The 22,940-nt window shown below is 40.6% G+C and overlaps 1 protein-coding gene across 3 annotated transcripts in view; it reads right to left on the reverse strand.

Annotated features, from left to right (window-relative positions):
* Nucleotides 1-22,940, reverse strand: part of prex2 (phosphatidylinositol-3,4,5-trisphosphate-dependent Rac exchange factor 2) — a 675,068-nt gene that overhangs the window by 196,995 nt on the left and 455,133 nt on the right. For all 3 annotated transcript variants that reach the window (XM_078540383.1, XM_078540384.1, XM_078540381.1), the window contains exon 30: nucleotides 5,841-5,969. In XM_078540383.1, the coding sequence (XP_078396509.1) occupies nucleotides 5,841-5,969 (129 nt within the window). The remainder of the gene's footprint in view (nucleotides 1-5,840; nucleotides 5,970-22,940) is intronic.

Below are 22,940 nucleotides of genomic sequence, written 5' to 3' on the forward strand. Positions count from 1 at the left end.
GGGAGATTTAATTGAGGTGTGTAAAATTATGAGGGGATTTGATAGAGTGAAATGGACGTATTTCCATTAGCAGAAAGGTCAATACCCAGGGGGCATTGATTTAAAGTAATTGGGAGAAGGATTGGGGGGAGTTATCGAGTAATTTTTTTCAACCAGAGGGTGTTGGGAGTCTGGAACTTTCTGTGTGAAAGAGTGTAGAGGCAAAAACCCTAATCGCATTTAAAGAACACCTAGATATGCACCTGAGGTGCCATAATCCATAGGGTTACAAGAAGGTGGGGTTAGGCTGGATAACTCTTGTAGCCAGTTCTTTAACAAGCATGCATTCAACTTAAAGGAAGCCAACATTTAAAGTTAAGAGACATCATTGCAAAGAAAAAGGCCATTTGTTATGGACAATTTTCAGAAATTGGCTAAGTATTGCCTCCTAGCATTTCATGGGGCTTTGCAAGTGGACTTTAAAAAACCTTGAAATGAAACAAAATACAGACACAATGAAGTAACTTCTTGAATATACTACTCAAGAGATGGCAGAGGCCACACAATTATATGCATCTGTACAAGATTTAAATGATTTGTCCCAACCATTGAACTCCAGTGTTCAACTGTATAACTGTAATTAGTACTTACAAGCTAACAAGCTGTGGGTTCCAGGATGTCTGGGTGTGAACCCATATTGGTTGGAAATGCTAATCTCAAAAGCTGTTTCATTAGAGGGTAACTCATTCACCAACCTGATGATGCTGATAAGCCAGAATCTTTCCTGTCAAAACACCTTCATACATTAATGGTCTATTCACAAAAGCAGGATGTGGGATTGTTGCAAGATTTAAGAAGCTACAATCAAAAGTGAAAGGGGTTTACGGCAATCATTGTCACAGGTGTGATTTTTGCACTATGAGAAACATGAGTTTAGGGACAGCAGCTTGCAAAGTTAACCATGAACGGGATTGAACATCCACGCACATGCAAACATGCTTCTTTGAGTGATCAGCAGAGTGAGTGCAGTTCAGAAGTTAAGGGAACCACATTGGTAAGTGCTGATTTAACTTGAAGGGAGCAGGGTACTGACGTTTGTAAGTTACTGATGGAATAATAAAAGAATGCCAAGGTGTACTGAGTTGTGAACTTTGACCATTTTCTCCACCCCAATGGGTTCAGGTTGGACTTTAGAGTTAAGCGTAAAAGAGGAGAGGTGCGGGTTCGCCCACCTACGCATCTTTTTAGCTGGCACAGACACGATGGTCTCCACCTGAGGTATAAACCTTTCTATATTTCTATATCTTTCTTTAGAATGGTGAAATTGGAAGAAGGATTATAAAAATTCATAGAATAATTATTATTTCTGAATCCACTGAGTGATGTTTCAATCAATTTTTTTTATCCACATGGTGTGGGAAAATTATTATACGATTTATGTACTTTTATCATTCCTTATGTGAATAGTTTTGTGGTATCGATTTTGTAATAAAAGCATCAAATACAATGGTATAATATTTATAGGGCATTGCCTGATAAACTGTTTTGCAAATAAATTTCTGTTAACCTGACACTATAGCTGGGATTTTCCGTTCCCGTTTGTGGTGGGTGTCATAGCGGGCGGGAGCGGAAAATATTGGGAGATTGCAAAAATCGGTTTCACGTTGTCATAAAACCAGTTTGCGATTATCTGGTCCATTCATCAATGGCAGGCCTCATATCCCACCGCCACACATTGAGAAGCTAATTTCGATACGTTAGAATCTCATTATAAGCCCTGCTCGCCACACTGGATCATGAGCTCACTCATGCTGACGTGTTTCACAACAAGCGATGTACACCTGGCAACCTGCAATTCGCTCGGGACTGCAAGGTTTGTTTGCCTACCTTACTTCGGGCAGCACTCATGGTCATCAGCTTCAGGCTTTGCAGGCAGCACCACATCGCTTTTAGAGGGGCTCACCGGCAAGTCTTTACCTACCAGGCCAGCGGTGAGGCAGGGGTGGCTTTTCAATGGCTGCAGGTCTAGGGATTGCTTGGGGAATGGGGTGAAGTGGCTTCAGGCAAGAGAAGAGGCTGCAGGGTGAGAGCTGTACTGGAGAAGGGGGTTATCCTAGGGTGTGTGTAGGGGGCATATGTTGATTTGTGCAAGTGGCCTCAAGATGGTAAGGGCTGAGGAGGCAGTCTCCAGAGATGAGGCCAGATAGAGATGTGAGGGTGTGTGTGAGAGAGTGAGTGGTGATGTCCCTTGAGCTGGCAGTGAATGTGGGATGGTCTTGTGAGTGTGTGAGTTTAGAGTGATGAGATGATTGCCTTACCCTGGCGGCACAGATGAGATCATTCATCCTCTTTCTGCACTGGATGGCAGACCTCTACTGTGCAGCGTTGGCACTGGCAACCACTGCCACTGCCTCCCAAGCCGGAGTGGTGAGTTTGCTAGACCTCCGGCAGCCAGAGCAGGGGTAGATGACATCACAGCGGGCCTCCAAAAGGCAGTCCAGTCCAGGTCACTGAACTCTTCTTGGCTTTCAGGACCATGGCTTCACTGGAGCAGTCCTGGGCTGCAAGCATTGAGAACTGTGTGCGCGGCTGCAGTTTACATATGGCGCCCGGAGTGAGGAGACTATGAGGCAGTGGTGTGGCGGGCGATTCAGAGGCTGCCCGCCAGTCAAACAGTGTGTTTCCTGTGGCTGCATAATTAATGAGGTGGAAAGCGAATGATATGGCGCAAAGACCCGCCATTGCAGTTGGTGGGTAAAACATCTTTTCTCATGCCCACCACTGCACTTAGTGCAACTCATGGAAAATTCCAGCCTATTTCTTTCAAATTTTCTTTCTTCTGAAGACATTCTTCTGGTAAGTCACCCACCTATGTACCTACCTAGGCAGTGGGTGATTGTGGGTATTTGACTGAAGTGACATCACATCTCAATCTGATATATTTTCCACTACACATCACTGTAGCTGTTTTTAACCCTCCCTTCCCTTGCTCAGCCGTGCTGAGGCCAATTGTATTTTAACTACTGCCACCTCCTCTAATATCAGCTAATTCAGATCACACTGGGGACTGAGCCTAGGACCTTATAATGTTCCATATTGCTTGAGTTGAAAAGCACATTCTACAATCAAACAAGGCAAATTGATTTAATCCTTTTGATTTTTATGGACTCTCTTTGAAAAGGTAGGGTAATTTCAGATACGTTTCATCCAAGATCAAAGATACTGCACATTGTACAAGTATGATTGTGACACCAGGCAGACTTAGAGTATGTTCTATTCTTTGAACATTGATTCAGAAACTTCAGTTCAAATAAAGACAGATTATAAACATCTTCTACAACTTTATTATAGAATATATACTAATTGCAGATGAAAATCAAAAATATCTACATAAGCTTCGACTGGGTGATGTAAATCACAAGGGGAAACCAATCCATCTAAAATTTGAATCCAGGTAATCCAAAGTGCAAACTTCAAACTGGCTAGTGTGTGAACAGGGGATTTCCATTAAATTGTAGATGGGCCACATTCTTCATCATTATACTGGAGAGTTGCCCATGAGACTACAGGAATCAAATGCTATCCCCTTCCACCCCTGAGACACATTTAAATGCAGTGCATACATTTACAGCTACTATATCACTAGTGACTGGAGATACTTTCTTAGATTAAAATGGCACATCATTAGCACTGATTACATTTTTCAAGTTGTCAAACCTAGCTTCACAGTAGATAACAATCAGGCACCCTCATTCTTACACAGAAAATAATTTATTTATATAGTGACATGCACAATTAGAAGGAAAAATATTTATGCAAGTTTTTCAGTTTTATTTATATCATCTGCATGTTTATGTTAGTCAACATGCCAAATGCTGGGAAAGGAAACTGTTTTTCATTTTGGACACAGGTATCAACCGCAAGCACAGATTGCATAAATTGGATTTGTATTCACTTGAACTCAGAAGGTTGATGGCAATCTAATTGAAATTTTTGAAATGACAGAGATTCGATAGGGAAGATGCAGGGAAACTATTTTTTTTTCTGGTGGAGGAATCCAGAACAAGATGGCATAATCTTAACATTAAAGCTGGGCCATTTAGCAGTGAAATCAGGAAGCACCTTTTCACATGGATATTGTTGAAAATCTCAAACTCTCTTCTCCAAAACCCTCTAGACGCTGGATCAATTGAAATTTTAAAAACTGAAATCAATTTTTATTTGGATAAGGATATCAAAGGATATGGAGCACAGACCTTACACTGGTGGCATCGCTGCCACCATATTGCTCTTTGCTCTTTTTAGGCTTCCCTGGCACCTGTCCAAAAGTAGCATTGACTGAATTTAAATACCCAATGACTGGTACTTTGCTTGTTTTGCTACATTCATGATGCTCAAATTAAGTTTTCCAGTTCTTTGGTAACTTGACCAAAAGTCCTTAACAGAATTGCTGAATGTCACAGAAAAAAAATGTAAGTTTTTTTTATTTACCTTGATGTGGAGCCAGTGAGAGCAGATGTGCTTCTCCGCAGCAAAACTGAGGAATGCTGCCCATCTGTGCTCACCACTCCTCTTCACACTACCACTGGCTCCCTTAGACGTACCTGCAGGATAGCCCAACATTCAAGCCAGCCAAAAGTGAAAAAACCCACAATTCAATGCTATTATTAAATGAGGTTCAAGGACTAATTCCTCATGACCCTCAGGCCTCCATGTATGGGTGCACAATTCATTCTCTAATGCCACCAAATCTGCCTTAAACCAATTTCTGTAGCAGTTTGTCTAAGTAAACCCTCCTGAAGAGCAATTTTCTTCAAAAAGATATACAAATATAAAGAATGTGAGACGTCAACTGAAAGCTGCTCATTTCCTTATTCTAATCCTTCAATGTTATGTTGTTTTGTGAGAATTATTTATGTTAATCAATAGATCATCAGGTGAATATTAAATTTGAATACAGAAAAAAATATTAAATTTTCAGTTTGACAGAAATAATTAGAGTTTGGAATCAGATTTTTATGGCCTTCATCTTACAATCAGAGGATCCAGGAGTTCTCAGAAAGTGCATGAACTATACTGTGTCAGTAGTATGCACAACAACAGCCAATAATAATATTTACAAACTCATCGGAGAGTACTGTTGCTCCATTTTCCTATACTGCTGGCTCACCTCACTTTCCTTCCCTCTTTATCATGAGTACCTTCTGCTGGAACAAGGAAGTATGTCACTCTGGCTATCTATTTCAAGATTATTTGTTTCATATAAAGGCATGATTAATTATATATGTCACATTGCAAAAGGTTTGTGTAAGCAAAGCAGAAGGCTGTTAGGAGCCACAATATAGCACAAATCTCCACCAAACACTATTATTCTTATCAAATTGTTGTCACTTTACTATATTTCTATAAATACTTCTATTTTAAGACAATCTGTTTGTCATCATAAATTTTCCCTCTTATGTTTTCAGAATGATGTCATAACCAATGCAATCAGGATAAAAATTGAATAACATAGGTTGTATGGCATATTATGATATACTGTTTACTGTGCCAACAGTAAAAAGTGTGGCCTAAAGAAAGCAACATTTATATAAAAAGTCATTTTAAATAGCAATGCTTTTAACATTAAAAATCAACCTACCTTATCTGTAAGCAATGTCAAAATTATTTTTTAAATTATTAATTGGTGCTTCTTAAATGAGCACATCTTGTCTGTTACATATTTAAAGATTTAGCGCGGGAAGTTCGGCGGCCCAGCCAGAAGTCCTGGAAAATTCTGGCCTTGAAGTCATCGTCGCAAAAATGTTATCCTTTATAACTATCATAATAAATTTCAGAATTTGTGAGCATTTGTTACAAACCTTCCACAAATCTTGTAATAGCCTGTATGAGGTTGTGCACACCACTAGGTAGATTCCATGGATCCCTCTGCACATGAATCCGGAGCTGCGTTGTGCAATTGACCTCCGACTCCATTTCCTTCTTGAATTCTATCCAACAATGAAAATTTAAGAATTATCAACATTTTTCATTAGTGTTTGGTTTTATGACGTGACATTGTACTGCAGCAGCAAACCATACTGTTACTCTTCTCTGTAAGAACACCATGTGCTCCTCAGATTTTTCCAAGAATATTATTCAGCAAACCAATAAAATGTCCAGGAATGAATAAGAGATTAGACGCTCATCAATTCATTTTCTTCCTTTTCACCTTTAACGTTAATTAATTATTTCATATCATAACAGTGTTCTATTACATAAATATATAGGTGCCAGTGTGACTCTTGCCTCTGAGTCAGAATATTGTGTGTTCAAGTACCACTCCTGAGGCTTGAACAGATAATCCTGGCTGTCACTGCAGTACTGACTCCTGCTATGCAGGAGGTGCTCTCTTTCAGATGAAACGTTAAACTGAGGCCCAGCTGCTGTTACACATTCGAAAAAAATGTAGGAATAGGGACTGTAGAGTAAATAATGATATAGCAAAGGTAATAAAAAGGCTATAAAGGAAAAATAAATCAACATCTTCAAATAAACATTCCAAGATGCAGTGAAATAGTAGAATTGGATTGGTTGCTGTTCAATTCTTTGGAGATTCTTTGGCTGTGTGGCTCAATTGAGCAGTTCCAATAAATGTGAACAGAAGGGAATAGAAAGCAATAATCATAACTGGTCCATTTTTTCATTGTTCATTGTACCTTGAAGATGGAACCTCTTAGAAAAGATTCTTATATGCCAAGCAGTGCGATTTGCATCATTACTGTTACTTAAATTTAATTCTAGGTTTCTTAAAGACTACCAGTAAGATTATTAATCAAAATAATACAGTTCAACTTGGCAAGCTTTCAAAACATCATCTTCAAAATTGTAATTTATTCAAAAAAATCTTAGCTTTACAAACCATACATGTATAAACTTAAAAGGTGATTAGGGGAGTACATAATCTAAAATTCCTCGTAATGGCTCATTATTAAAAGGAATGTGCTTTTCCTTTGCATGCATCAACCCTACAATTATGTTGTTGCTCTTCAGTAGATCAAACATTGTTTGTAAAAAGAATAACAGTTGTTGATAACATCAATTAATTTTGCACTAATAGATAATTATTGCATGGCTGCATTATTATAGCAATTTTCATCCACTCTCAGGTTAATTATTTTCTATTTCAAATGCAAAACTGAAGTTATCAAAGCCGAATAGAATATATTCTGCATGTAAGAGAGAGCGAGCAGTGGAGAGGAGGGCAGTGGTGGCGGGGAGCAGGTGGCCAGCGGGGAGAGCTGGCGGCCAGCGGGGCAAGGCTAGAGGCCAGTGGGGGAGAGCAGGAAACCAGACAGGGAGTGCCAGAAACCAATGAGGGAGAGCTGGAGGCCAGCGGGGGAGAACAGAAGGCCAGAGCAGGAGGTGAATACAGTCCCGGGTGTCTGCTCTTTCAGGGTACACTTTTGGCTCCAGTGTATCTTCACAACTGAATTTAAAAGGACTTGAGTACAAGGGAATGAGAAAGACAGCAAGAGCAGTGATGAGCACATTATCTTTGTTAAAACAGAGGCGGCATTTAAGTGACCCATGGAACCGCCTTCAACCTGGAGTACCTGCCTGACAACACACAACAATATAGTGGAAGAAAGGCAGGACACCATATCCGATGCCATACTTCTATTGCTATTGCTACAGGCCCACTTGGACTCCCTGGCAACACACTACTCTAAGAAACCTAACTAGGATCCCAACTACAACAAGAACCTCCGTAAGACTGCCCACCTTTTTGCTGTGTAATGCTCAACATTCAAACATAAATTTGATGAATTTTGATCAACTGTAATTTAAGGAAATTACCATATTGTGGCAGTGACTTAAACATGGAACCGATCAGATCTACCACCTGATTATATATCCATTTCAAATTACACTGTTTTGTTGAAACCAAGGGTTCATCACATTGGAGATGGAGTGACATTTTACGTAAATAATGATATAGATGTAACACTTTTCACTGAAATTCAGGGCACCTTGAAGTTTTTTGGATTAAAGTGAGATCTGCAAGATTACCTTGAGGTATTTTGTCTTCATTGTGATAGTCTACCACCCCCAGCCAGATAATGCTATTGTGGAATTGGTGATTGATCATATTCAATTAACAATGGACACTCTTAATTCACGTCACACATATGCCTCCATTGTCATAATGAGAGAATTTAATCAGCTTAACATTGATCAAATTCTACGTGACCTGAATTTAGTACAGATTGTAAAAAACCCAACAGGTGAAGAGTGCACTTTAGATAAGATCATTACAAACAAAGCTATGTTATCACTGTACAAAGAGGTTGAAACTCTAGTTCCACTTGGCAACAGTGATCACACCACTGCTTGTTGGAAGCCACAACAGTGCCTGCAGTCTCCCAAATCAGACTGACAAACATGTGTAACATGCCTGGTGAAAGACAGTGGCATGTCAGCATTCAGCAGATGGATCACAACTCATGGCTGGTTTAAGATCACCCATAATGAAGATGCCGATCAACAGTACCAGATATACTACAACACCCTTAAGCTGTGCAGTTGAGAAACATTTCCCGACACAAAATACAAAGCGTCATGTATCTGACATGCCCTGGATGACAGCATCAAAAGGATGATTCACAAATGGCAGTCTGCTTATCACCATGATAACACCAGTCTGTATAGGCACTGGCAAATCAAGGTGTGAACCATATGATTATCGATGTGAAGCACATTTTTTATTCTGAGCGAATCCAGAGCTTTAGGCAGAATGATCCAGTGGAATGGTATAGAGGGATACGTTTGATGACATCTGACATCCCTCATCAACTCCCGATCAACGTACATAACGATAATCTTGTGGATATCACGAACTGTATCAATGGCCATTTTGCATCAATTCCTCATGAAGCAGCCTCCTCTTCAACTCCACATGTCCTTAGTAGTACCAATTGCAATCTATGCCAGCATGGAAGACAACAGCAAAGGTGTCACTTAAATTAGATAACTTTCAATAGCTTTCCTACACAAGATCCTGGACATCACATAGTGAGATAATGTCACCAATGAAGAAGTGCTACAGAGAACTGGTCAGAAGCTCCTGCAGGATATCGTGACGGAGAAACAACTGAGACTAGTGAGACACACATTTCGCTTCCCAGATGTATGCTCCACCCGAGCAACAGTAGAATGGACACCAGAAAGTGGAGAAGAAGACTGGGTCAGCCAAAGAACAGCAGGTGAAGTACAGTTAAGGATGACCTTTAAGAGCAGGACGCCACCTGGGCTGCAGCAAAAGAAATTGCAATGGACCAGGTCTGGTGGCAGAGTCTTGCTGTCCATTGTTCCACAGGAACTGGAGGAACTAAGACTAAGTAACTAAGTCCTCATGACATCCCATCTCTCTCTCTCTTTGGACATAGAACCCAGCTTACATGCCATCCGCAAAACTTTGCCCAATAGTGCAATCATGGCAGGTTTACCTTGAACTATAAGCCATAAACGTACCAAGAGAAGAAGCACCTGACAGCATCCCTGTAAGCTTGATACAAGAACTTGCAATCAAAATATGTGTACCACTGACATGTACTCTCAACAAATCATATCCTGTTAGTAAGTAGAAATAAGCGATCACCATCCCTGTGCCAAAGTCAACCCTGGCTACTGTTAAGAGTGAGCAGCCCATTTCTCTCACTGATCATTTTGCCAGATTAGAAAGCTTCATTGCAAAGTGGATGATGAGCGATATGACGAAACATTCAGACCATAAGCAGTTTGGTAATAGAAAGGGATTATCCACAGTTCCTTGTGTCATGGATCTTCTCAATCAGCTGGATCTTAATGCTGACAAACAGAAAACATCTTCAGCAGTAGTGATAACCGATTTTAATAAAGCATTTGACTGTGTAGATTATAACATCACAATCAACGATCTCATTCAATTAGGAATGAGCCAGTCATCTATACACTGGATCTCAGACGTTTTCAACAAACAGCAGCAATAAGTTTGATAGGAATAAGTGTTTCCAACTGGATAACACTACATGCTAGAGTGCCATGAGGAACCAAATTAGGCCCTATTATATTTTTAGCCATCATAACAAATACCTGTATTGATATCACCTGACACGAAGCTATTAATGTATATCATTGGAAATTATTTTTCTTTTAAAATAGAGGTTTAGTCTATGGGTGTGATTGGATTTAATTGGATTAAAGCCAGCAAGTCTGGGTGTTTTGATGTATACTAGTTTTGAGATTAAGAGAGGCATTTGCATTTTGTTGAATAGAGCATTCAAGAAGGGGAGTGAAATCTGGCACCTAGATAGCATAGACCAAGCAATGTTTATATCACTAATAAAATTGGTACTATGAATGGGGTTTTATTGTTAAAAGAGGGGGAGTTCAAAGGGGCTGGTGATACAATGGGAATTTACATTCAATGGCACAAAAACAAAAATAGCTGGAAAAACTCAGCAGGTCTGACAGCATCTGCGGAGAGGAAGACAGTTAATGTTTCAAGTCTGTATGACTCTTCATCATGCGGACTCGAAACGTTAACTGTCTTCCTCTCCGCAAATGCTGTCAGAACTGCTGAGTTTTTCCAGCTATTCTTGTTTTTGTTTCAGATTTCCAGCATCCGCAGTATTTTGCTTTTACATTCAATGAGATGTGCTGGCTATAACTGATAGCAGTTTTGTGTGTGCAGGGCAGAGGCAATGTAAGATCAAAGCCTGTAAGCCTACCATTGTCTGCAAAGGAACCAAATTGAAAGGAACCTCATTTTGAATTTGTAAGGTGAAAATGCTTTGCCTGGTGTCTGCTTAAAGTCTATGGGTTGCTGTTGCCTTAGTGGAGATTAGTTTGGGAATTTGTTAAAAGTTATGATAGCAGAAATTTGTAGCCATGTGTGTGTGTTTAATGTATTGCAATTTAATAAAATGTTTCATTTAGTTTAATACAAAAACCTCTCGAGAACTGGTGGTCTGATTCTTGAGTTTAGAGCTGCATCTCAAACATACCACCTGAAAATATAGGCTATGACAGTTGTTTAAAGTTTCCCTCTGGGATTTGTAGATAACTCAGCTTTACCAACTGCTGGGTCATAACAAGTGGGGGCTCTAGCAGGATAAAAATATTTCTAATTCCTTGATTGGTTTGGAATTGGTCTTGAATCTCAAGGTTAAGAATACGAGAAGCACTTTGAATTCAGGAGTTGGTGGGGTATTTTAGAAGTGGTGAGACTGCAAGATGGCTTTGACAATTGCTAAGACTTGTCTGGGAGTAGGAGAGGTAATTCTGCTTGAGTTGGAAAAAATAACCAAAAGTAAGTTAACAGAGTTGGCAGATAAGTTAAAATTGGGGTTACCTGAGGGTGCTAAGAAATTAGATATAATTAAAAGTATAGCACAGCTCCTACAGTTGGAAGTGAAACCTGACAATAGTGAGTCACAGCTGGAGTTGCAAATGAAGATGCTTGAATTTGAACAAGCAAAGGAACGGGAAAAACTTGAATTAGAGGCAAAGGACAGAGAAATGGCTTTTAAAAGGGAATTAGAAATTGAGAAGATAGAGAAGGAGGAAAGAGAAAAAGAAAGAGAAAGAGAGAATTCCAACTGAAAATGTTGGCAGTTAAAAAAGAGATGCCAATAGGTGGTGAAGGGCTTATCTTCAGAGTAGAGCCCAGCAGGCAGATGTTTAAATTTGTACAAGCTCTTCCAAAGTTTGAGGAAAAAGACATATATTTTGTTTGAGAAACTAGCTAAACAGATCAAATGGCCACAGGAAAACTGGATGTTATTATTACAGTCTAAGATGTTAGGCACGGCGCTTGAGGTATATGCTTCACTTTCAGGAGAAATATCAGTGAATTATGATGTGGTGAAAAAGGCTATTTTGAGCCCACATGTGTTGGTCCCTGAAGCATACAGGCAGAAATTTAGGAATATGAGAAAACAGCCTGGGCAAACTTATGCTGAGTTTGAAAGAGTAAAATAAAGTAATTTTGATTGGTGGATATGAGAGTTAAAAACAAAGACAATCTATGCAGCTCTTAGGGAAGTAACTCTTTTGGAAGAATTTAAAGATTCAATCCCTTTGGTAGTGAGAACTCATGTGGAAGAACAGAGGGTTGATTCTGTAAGACAAGCAGCAGAGATAGTTGATGATTATGAGTTAGTTCATAGAGCTAAAACATTTTTTCATCACCCTTTCAAATAAAAAGTGGGAAGGTGAAAGGAAGGTAGGTAGTCGGGGGAGAGAAGGAGTAGCTGGAAGTTCCCAGGAAGTTTTTTTCCCTCAGAATAAAAAGGAAGGTGCTGAAGGTAGAAGTGACATTCGAAAATTGAGGTGTTTTCATTGTAATAAAGTGGGGCACACGAAGTCAGTGTGTTGGAGATTGTAGGAAAAATCTGTTGGAATTGTTGGGGGTAATGAAAAGCTCTGGAAGTAAAAGTACTGTGGGTTCTGAGGTTCAGGCACAGGAGAAACCAATGGTTTGTGAACAGGGAGAATCAATCAAAGGTGAAGAAGTGGGAGTGTGTTCAAAATTTACTCAAGAGAATTCTGAGGAGTAGGTTGCAGAAATGTTCAAAGACTTTGTATGTGAAGGGAAAGTCTTTCCATGTGTACAGGGTGGAGTAGGTAAAGATGTTAAAATGTTAAGAGACACAGGGGCTAGTCAATCCTTAATGTTGTAGGATAGTGATACTTGCTATTCAAAGGGAGTATTGCAGGAGCAGGTAATAATAAAGGGGGTTCATGGAGATGCTAAATCTATTCCGTTGTGGAAGGTAAATTTAAAGAGCAAATGAAAGACAGGTGAAGTTATAGTTGGAGTGGTGGAAAAACTGCCCATTGCAGGGGTTCAGTTTATTCTGGGTAATGATGTAGCTGGATCGAAAATGTGGGTGATGCCTATGGTAGGTGAGCAGCCTGTAGAAGTGTTTTCAACAGGGGTGTTACTGAAGGAACATCCTGGATTGTTGCCCGATTATGTTGTAACGAGATCAAAGGCTCATAGGGAAGAACAAGACAAATGAGATAAGCAAGCAGTTCAAAGGCAAGAAGAAAGTGTTGAAATTCAATTAGCTGGTACTGTATTTGATAACATTGTTCAGGAGGAAGGATTACAGGACAGTTCAGCTGAAGTGTTTATCTCAAAGAGGTTAGTGGAGTTACAGAAAAATGATTTGCAATTAAAGCAGTTACATCAGAAAGCTTATTCAGAAACAGAAGCAAAATGTATTCCAGTATGTTATTATCTTCGAGGAGATATGTTAATGAGCAAGTGGAGGTCGGATCATGTCTCAGCAAATAAAAGCTGGAGGGAGGTGCATCAGATTGTGATCCCATTAGGGTATAGAAATGAGATTCTGAGGATTGCTCACGAAATTCCAATGGGGGGACATTTAGGAATTAGGAAAACACAGGAAAAGATAGAGGTATTTTTTTGGCCAGGATTGCATAAGGATGTAGTCAAATTCTGTAGAACCTGTTATACGTGTCAAATAACAGGAAAGCAACAAGCAGTGATTTAGTCGGCGCCTTTACTCCCAATACCAACTTTTGAAGAACCTTTTACCAGGGTCATGATTGATTGTGCAGAACCCCTCCCTAAGACTAAAAGTATCAGTACTTACTGACAATAATGGATGTGTCTACCAGGTTTCCTGAAGCGATACCTTTAAGAAATATTAAAACTAAGAAGATTGTGGAGGAGTTAATTAAATTTTTCAGAAGATGTGGTTTACCTAAGGAAATACAATCAGATCAGGGGCCACATTTCACGTCACAACTGTTTAAGGAAGTAATGAACAGTTTGGGGTTAAAACAGTTTAAGTCAACAGCTTATCATCCGGGGTCACAAGGAGCTTTGGAAAGATGGCATCAAACTTTAAAAACTATGATAAGAGTATACTGTCAGGATTTTGCACAGCATTGGGATACAGAAATTCCATTTTTATTAATTGCTATTAGAGATGCTCTTAATGCATCAACTGGTTTTAGACCTTATAAACTAGTTTATGGTCATGATGTAAGGGGACCACTGAAATTGATTTGTGAGAAATTAGTGGGTCAAATCCAGAAACTATTCTCCTGGATTACGTATCAAATTTCAGGGAAAGAATGATCAGAGCATTTGAGTTGGCTAGGGAACATTTAAAGACATCACAGCAAGTGATGAAAGTGAAAGCAGACAAGAAAGCTAACACTCACAGTTTTGTTTCTGAAGAGAAAGTACTAGTTTTGTAACCAGTACTAGGTGATTCATTAAATGCAAGATTTAGTGAACCTTACAGGATTGAAAAGAAATTGAGTGAAGTAAATTATTTAATAAATACTCCAGATAGAAGAAAGAAGCAGAGGGTGCATCATGTAAATATGCTTAAAAAGTACTTTGACAGGGAAGAGGAACAAAAAGAGGTATTAGTGATGGTGGATGATGAGAAAGAGGTAGAAGTGAAGGACTCTGAAATTAATTTTCTTCTAATCAAATTAGATAATGAAGGGGTGCTTGAAAATTTAAATGAAATATTGAGTTACCTTCCAAGCAAGTGTCAAAATGATTTGGAAAAGCTATTGCAGTCACACAAACCTGTTTGTGGAAATAAGTTGGGAAAGACTCATTCAGCTATACATGATGTGTATATGAAAATTTCATCTTCAATAAGGCAACATCCTTATAGATTAAATCCAGCAAAGTTACCACAAGTACGAAAATAAATTGCTTTCATGCTTCAAAATGATATTGTTGAGTCTAGCTGCAGTAACTGGAATTCGCCTATTGTACTGGTGCCAAAACCGGATGGAACACAAAGACTATATGTGAACCATCGAAAGGTGTATGCGGATTCATATCCCATACCACGGTTGTAAGATTACATTGAGAAAGTGGGACAATTGAACTTTATCACAAAGATTGACTTGCTCAAAAGATATTGGTAGGTACCATTGTCAGAGAGAGCAAAGGAAATATCAGCTTTTGTAAAGCCAAGTGGTCCATATCAGTTTAAAGTCATGCCATTTGATATGAAGAATGCACCTGTGACATTTCAAAGACTAAAAAACAAAGTAATTGCAGGTTTAAGCAATTGTGCTGTTTATATTGATGATGGAATCGTTTTCAATCAGACATGGGAGGAGCATTTGCAGCATCTGGAAGAATTACCTACTCGACTACAAGCAGCTAATTTGCTGATGAACTTGGCTAAAAGTGAATTTACAAAAGCACAAGCTGTGTATCCAGGCCACATCACTGGACATGGTAAGGTGGCTCCGAGAGATGTGAAAGCCAAGGCTATCATGGATTTCCCAGTGCCTACAACAAAATGAGAAGTTTTGAGATTTCTGGGCATGAGTGGGTTTTACAGGAAATTTGTACCAAATTTTAGCTGAGTGGTTGCTCCACTAACTGAACTCTTAAAAAAGAACAAGAAGTTTCAATGGACACAGGAGTGTCAGAAGGCATTCGATAGTTTAAAAACTGTATTAAATACGACATCAGTTTTGGCAGTATCCAATATGCCAAGCAATTCAAGTTGGTCATTGACGCAAGTGATATAGGCATTGGGGCTGTACTGTTACACGAAGATGACACTGGAATTGAAAAACTGATAGGATATTTTTCGCGGTAGCTGAATGTACAACAGAAGATATTCAACGATTGAAAAAGAGGCTTTTGGTTTGGTGTTAGCATTGCAGCATTTTGAAATTTATGCTGCAAACAATTCATCAGAAACAATTGTTTATACAGATCATAATCCTATGAAGTTTTTGGACAAATTTTGAGACAAAAGTGCAAGACTTATCAGATGGAGTCCATTATTACAACCATTTAATCCACGGATTATACATATTGCTGGAAGAGAAAATCTGTTCGTAGATGCATTACCAAGAATTTGAAGCTTGAAGAAAAATTGGGCATTTTTAAAACCTAGGCACTGAACGGGAATGATTTCTGTTGATACCAAGGGTTTGTGTGTACGTGGGCTGCATTTTCCAGTCAGCGAGCGGCAGGCAGGGCCCGCTCGACAATGTGTAAAATGACACGGGGTGACGTCGGGCGGGTGTTCCGACGTCACCCCACGTCATTTACATTTTCAGATTGGCAACAGCCTATTAAGGCCACTGAAAAAGTAATTGAAATCATCAGTGTCCAACCCTTAAGGTTGGCAGGCAGACCGGAAGCCCTGTCAGGCTTCTGAAAAAACACGAAACATCATCCACAGGCGGGATGAGGTTTCATGAGGGATTTTAAAATTTCAGAATATTTGAAAAGTTATGGACATGTTCCAACTCATGTGACAGTGTCACATATGGGGACATGGCAGCGAATTTTTTCCTATTGTTTAAACAACTTTTCACATTTGAGCCGATCTCCTTGTGGCAGCACTTTGCCTCAGGGAGATTTGTGCGCTTTTTTGCATGCATGCGCGAAGGAGTGCACTCCCGGCTCAGGGAACCACCATCCCCCACCCCCCCCCCCCCCACCCCCCCTCACAGGGAGCGCATAGCGCTTCCTGGTGGACGTCACGCTGGGCGGGCCTTAATTGGCCCGCCCACGTAAAATGGGGCACCGATTGGGAACTTGCCCACCCGCACCTGCACAACCCCCCCGACGGGGGAAAAATGTTGCCCATAGTTATGTTAATGCATGCATCTGGTAATGTAACAGTGTAATAAATATAGGAGATAGTGTGAGACAGGTTATTAAAATGATGCTGTCTTTTAGAATTGTGACGGTTCATTTTTCAATAGGGAGGGGGATGTCATGAAGCTATTAACGTATATTATGGAAATTATTTTGCTTTTAAAATAGAGGTTTAGTCTGTGGGTGTGTCTTAATTGGATTAAAGCCAGCTAGTCTGGGTGCTTTGATGTATATTAGTTTTGAGATTTAAGACAGGTAGTGTACATTTGCATTTTGTTGAATAAAGCATTCAAGAAAGGGAATAAAATCTGGCACCTAGCTAGCATAGACCAAGCAATGCTTATATTACCAATAAATTGGTACCATGAAAGGGGTTTTATTGTTAGAAGAGTTACAGTTCAAAGGGGCTGGTGATACATTCAATGAGATGTGCTGGGTATAACCGATAGCAGTTTGTATGCAGGGCAGAGGCAATGTAAGATCAAAGCCTGTAAGTCCACCACTGTGTCTGCAAAGGAACCAAATTGAGAGAAACCTCATTTTGAATTTGTAAGGTGAAAATGCTTTGCCTGGTGTCTGTTTAAAGTCTATGAGTTGCTGTTGCCTTACTGGAGATTAGTTTGGGAATTTGTTAAAAGTTATGAGAGTAGTAATTTGTAGCCATGTGTATATATTTAACTTGTGTAAATTAATAAATGTCTCATGTAATTTGATATAAAAACCTCTCGAGAACTGGTGGTCTGATTCCGGAATTTAAAGCTGCATCTCAAACATACCACTTAAGAATATAAGTTATGACAGTTGTTTAAAGTTTCCCTTTGGGATTTTTAAATAACTCAGCTTTACCAACTGCTGTGTCATAGCACACCGCACCTATCTATTGCTATAAATATGTGGATGACCTGACCCTCATCGTAATCAAGGGTCACATTTAAGGGGCAATCACTTCACAGAGTGAATGGGCAACAGTGAGTCACATGAGGCTGAACCCCCAAAAGTGCAACCTTTGGGACTCTCATCTCGTCAACTTACACAATGCTAAGCTTGCACAACAAGCATGCATTAAACTATTAGAAATCTACATTCAAAAATGATCTCAAATGGGATTACCAAATGCATGAAATTGTTAAGAGAGAAAATCAATGACTTCACATGCTACGTCTTCTCAAGCTTGACAATGTATCTTAAACTGACCTATTCAATGTGTTCAATAGGTACATAAGACCCATTGATGAAAACGCAGCACCAGTTTAGAATGTTGGACCTACCAAAGAGCATGTGAACAAGCTCGAACGTGTGTTAAAAACGAGCGCTGAAACTAATCCTAGGTAATGTGTACCAAAGCTACTCTGACACAATCAAACAGCTTAATACGCGTTCCCTTGCTGTAAGGTGGAAAAAGCTCTGTCTGGACTTTGCTCAAAAACTCTTGAATCCCACATCCCACTGCCACTATCTCTTGTCACAACCACACGAAAATAAATGTGTAGTGGAATGAAGGGGATTAGACATCATTCCGCAATTAAGATATAGAACAAATAGGCTACGGTACAGCCTAATCCCTGACTTTATAAAACTCATAAAAAAACATTTAGCCATTGAGAATTTAATGAACTCAACCTGACAAGATATGATCTATGGACTTTAATAGAAAATACAGCGTGCAGTGGGCTTTTCATTTTTATTCTGCAAATTAATGAGACCTGCATTTTGCAATGTATTGCTTGCAATGCATCACAATTATTTATAGACTATAATGTTCTTAACTGTGCAATCCTTTTATAATTTTATGCTTTATTTTGATTTTAATGATTGTCTATGAATTAGGATTACTTATTTTATTTGTATCATCACTTCAGTACATACGATTTTTCATTAAACCAATTATCTATCTATTTCCTTCAATCCATATAAAAGGAAATGAAAATACAGTGACTTTTCATATTTCTGAATGGTAGTTAAGCTTTTTATTTTATCCACGGGACCATCTGCTGGTTAGGATTCAACGATCTCACCACTTTGACTGAGTTAGGTTTTCTGCCAAGAAAGTACGACTTCTCCACTGGTTATGCTCATTGATCAAATGTTCACACTGAACAGCAGCAATTGCCAAACAGAATCAGAGAATTGTTATAGCGCAGAAGTAGGCCATTCAGCTCATCATGTCTGCATCGGCTCTCCAAATGAGCAATATACCTAGTGCCATTCCCCCACAGAATCACAAACTGAGCAAAAATACTCAGGCCATAAGTAAATTTGAACAATTTAAATCCGTGAATTGGCACAGGAGCTCCAATTTTTGTCTGGGTACATCATTCAAGTGCAAGTTGGCAGTGTCTCATTAGCATGTGCCCAAACATTAGAGAGCTCCCTGAATCTCTATTTCCAAAGAAAATCTCATTTATATTAGTGGATAGGTTCCCTTTAGGACCTGCAATATAGCTTAAAGCAGCATTACTGTTTCTGATGTCAGGACAATCATCAAATTTAGCAAATTACAATGTTACCTTCATCAAGTCCTCACAACCTCGATTTTGGTTGGGATATTTTAGATTTCATTGGAGCAAATGCACCAGAGTAAAAAAGCCTTCTTTCCAATTAATAGTCAGAAGTGTCTAGACAGGCTTCTCAGGACGCCTGGTAGAAAGTAGTATGAATGGAAATGCCCAGTCACTTATTTATTATCGGAGATAAACTTTGTTTTCTAAAAGCCTGGATTTCTCCAGTCTTTCATTATAATTTATTCCTCTTATACTTTCTCATCAAAACCTCCATTGCCTGAATGCCTTGCTTATGTCTCCGTACTCTGAAATGAGCACTGAAGATCAGTGGATAAATTAGTGAAGAAATACTTCACACAAATCCAGTGGGAGACAACCAAGGGAGAATATTGTTAGATGAACTGAACTAAATACAACTCAGGGAGTAACCACTTTTCAGTCAGTAACTGAGGGAACAGACTGCCATCTACTGCAATGAATGCAATGATATTCAAGCTCCACATTATCAATTTAACAATTAGGATTCCTATGAAATCATATGCAACAAATTAATTTTATTACAATGACGTTTGATAAATTTGAAGACCAAACATGTCATACTGACACAAAAATCACAGTGCAGACAGCTGTTACAACAGGGTGAGGAGGAGTGAGCTGGTTCCCCTACTTTCCAACCTCCTCAGTTGGCCACAACAAAGGTTTGTCTAAAATCCTTTCCCAATCCAAATGTGTTTACTTTTTAATAAGGAGCCAATCAGCCTGGCTTTCTTCAGTCAAACATTGAGTAAGTTTATTAGTCACTAAAAACCCAAGAAAAAAGAATAAAAGACCACACACACACACGCATGCACGCACACCAGAAAATAAGAAAGAGTAAGAGCCCAAATAAAAGTTGAAAAGAATCAATCCTTGGCTTGTCCGTGAGCCATAGATGGTGGTAAGTTGCGGTCATTAGTTGGGTGATTTCGGTATAACTCTAGAGCTGATTTTGGCAGTTTCACAGTCTGTTGGAGATACTTATTGGATTGTTCCCAGAGGGAGAGATGACCTGCTCGTCTCTGCAGAGTTGACTTAGGCGGCTGTCCTGTTTCTTCCTGCTTGTCTGTCGCTGCTAAAATACACCTGCTTCTACTAAGAGAGAGAGAAAGAGAGAGATATCCTGCTTGTCTCTGCAGTGGTGTCTTAGACTGGTGTTTCTTCTTGCTTCCGTCACTCCCAAAACAGTGGTCTTCAGCCAGTTTTAACCCATTTTCCCTGTGTGTTCCCAAGAGGGGGAAATAGGCATGCCTTAGCTTTCATCTCGGACACATTCTGAGATATAAGTCAACAGGAGATGGGTTTTTAGATGTCTGATGAATGTAGCTGGCTGGGGAGAAAGTTTCCATTGCCCTCAAACACAGGAGATTAAAGTTTAAAGTTCAGCCTTATCCATTTTTCATGTATTTCTTTCAAGTGTCTCTGATTGAAGTGGGCCTTGACACCTCCTCAAGTGCAAAATTCCAGTATTCTCAGCGACAGGTCTGTCAGTACAATCCACATAGCAATTTTCCAGGAAGTGGTCACCTTACAGTGTCAGCCAACTTTTGTTCAGTGTCTTTACTTGTATTTTTAAAAAAACTGACTTCTTTAAACAGTTCAAGATGCCTGTAATTAGTTGGTGAAGTTGTAGGTGGCTCTCACTCTGTTATCATGTCCATTTTCATGGCATAGCCATGACACATTTTAACATGTGTCATTCCCCATTCGGGGGAAATTGGTCAAAACAGTCACTTTTACGAGTATATTTTATTCTGTTACTTTATTTGGAAAAACACATACTTTACTTACTTTATTAGTTTTATTTTGTATCATTTTCTTAACTCATTTGGCATGGAGCGGAATCATCCCAGATTTGCATTAAGTGCAGTAGCAGGTGCGTAAAACGGCATTTTACCTACAAGCCGCATTGGCAGCTTCTCACACCGTATCGTCCCAAACCTGCCGCATTAATTACGCATTCCCGGGAAACGTGCCGTTTCCTACCTCACTCGCCCGCCATGCCATCAACTCACCGCTTCTTCACGCCGGGTGCCACACTTAAACTCCAGCCACACGCACAACTCTCAGTGTTTCCAGCCCACAAATGCTGCAAAGACGACATGGCCCTGAAAGGCAATAAGACTGCAGTCGCCACATTCAATGACGCATCCCTCAAGCGCCTTTTGGACGCTGGGAGGTCTGCCATGATGTCCTCTACCCTCACTCTGGCCGCAGGATGGGCAGCAACCTCACTAATCCGGCTTGGGAGATGGTGGCACCGGTGGTCAATGCCAATGCCCAGCAAAAGAGGGCAGTCATCCAGTGCAGCAAGAGGATGAATGATCTCCTCCATTCCACCAAGGTAAGTCAGTCTTCTCATCACTCTCAACTCACACACTCACAAACCCATCACACATCCACAGGGCCCTCACTCACTGCCAGCTCAAGGGACAACACCATTCACACCCTCGTTGTCCTCATCCCATCCATGGGACCACTCACCAACCACACATGCCAAGCATACTTGTCATCTGGCCAGGCAGGTGTCCTGCTTACACTCTCTCCATCTCTATTTATGCAGGACAAGCTGGCAAACAACAAGAGGGAGAGGTCTCAGACTGGTGGAGGAATGCCCGGAATCAAGGTCCTCAATATACTTTGAAAACAGAGCCATCCAGCTGGCCGGCGAGGATCTGGACCATTCCTGTGCACTAGCAAGTGCGGATCCAGAATTGCAACATTCATCAGATGACTATGCTGTGAGTGGTGTGTCCTGTTTCACAGACCACTGCCATGCACTAATTATCTTCCCTCGCTTTCTTTGGTACATGTGCCAAACAGCCGACAGAGTCCAGGACCCAGGCCCTCCAATCAAGCCCCGTAGAAACCTCTGAAGAGGAATCTGAAGGCACCCTCCTTGAAATCCCGTCACAGCGCTCACCCACACCGTCCACCAGCGCAGAAACACACACCTCAGTGGGACCTAGCTTTACAGTAGCCTTGGGATCAAAATATGGTGAGCACAACACACTTTCTGATCCACAACAGGCAGCAGGGACTTCCCAGGTGTCCCACACTTGGAGGACTGCTGGAGGCCAAATATTTGCTGAGTCCAAGTCAGATGACGAGCCTCTGGACTTTGTCATGTCACAGTTGCTGGAGCTACAAAGGCAAGCTCAGGAACATCAGGAAGGGATGTCCGCTGCACTCCTCAGATTGCAAGGCACGATGGAGGAGTCAGTCCGCATTTAGGCTGAGGTGTTAATGCCGGTATGCCAACGCACTGAGGTCAACACTGGTAGGATGGCCGCCATGGAGACCTTGGTCCAGGAAGCCGCTCCTGCACTGTTGCGCACGCTCAACTCCATCGCTGATGCCATAGTTGGCCTCTAACAGTGTGTACATGAGAGGGGTGCGTTGCAGCTCGATCTCACTCTAGCTACCCTTTCTCCTCAAGGGGCTTTCGGGCACCCATAGGGAGGAGGATAAGCAGGTGCACAGTCCTGGGCCATCCATCCAGGTGATTCTGGGAGTGATCGGCCCATCTGGCTCCCCTCTTCCTGTGACCTCCGCAGATCCAGCTTCACAGTCCGAGGAGGGTGTCACTGCCACACAGCAGTTCGAGGTGAAAGCAGGCTGGGGCCCTCCAGGTCTCAGCCCACTAAAGGACGACCGCCAAGGTCATCACAAACAGGGTGAGCAGTCAGCAGGCTGCCTCCACCTCCGCTGTGGATGTCCGGGGAGCACCAAGACGTAGCAGCAGGGTTAGGAAAGTTAAGAAGATG

Source organism: Cetorhinus maximus, chromosome 4, assembly GCF_964194155.1.
Source record: "Cetorhinus maximus chromosome 4, sCetMax3.hap1.1, whole genome shotgun sequence".
Taxonomy (NCBI): Eukaryota; Metazoa; Chordata; class Chondrichthyes; order Lamniformes; family Cetorhinidae; genus Cetorhinus; species Cetorhinus maximus.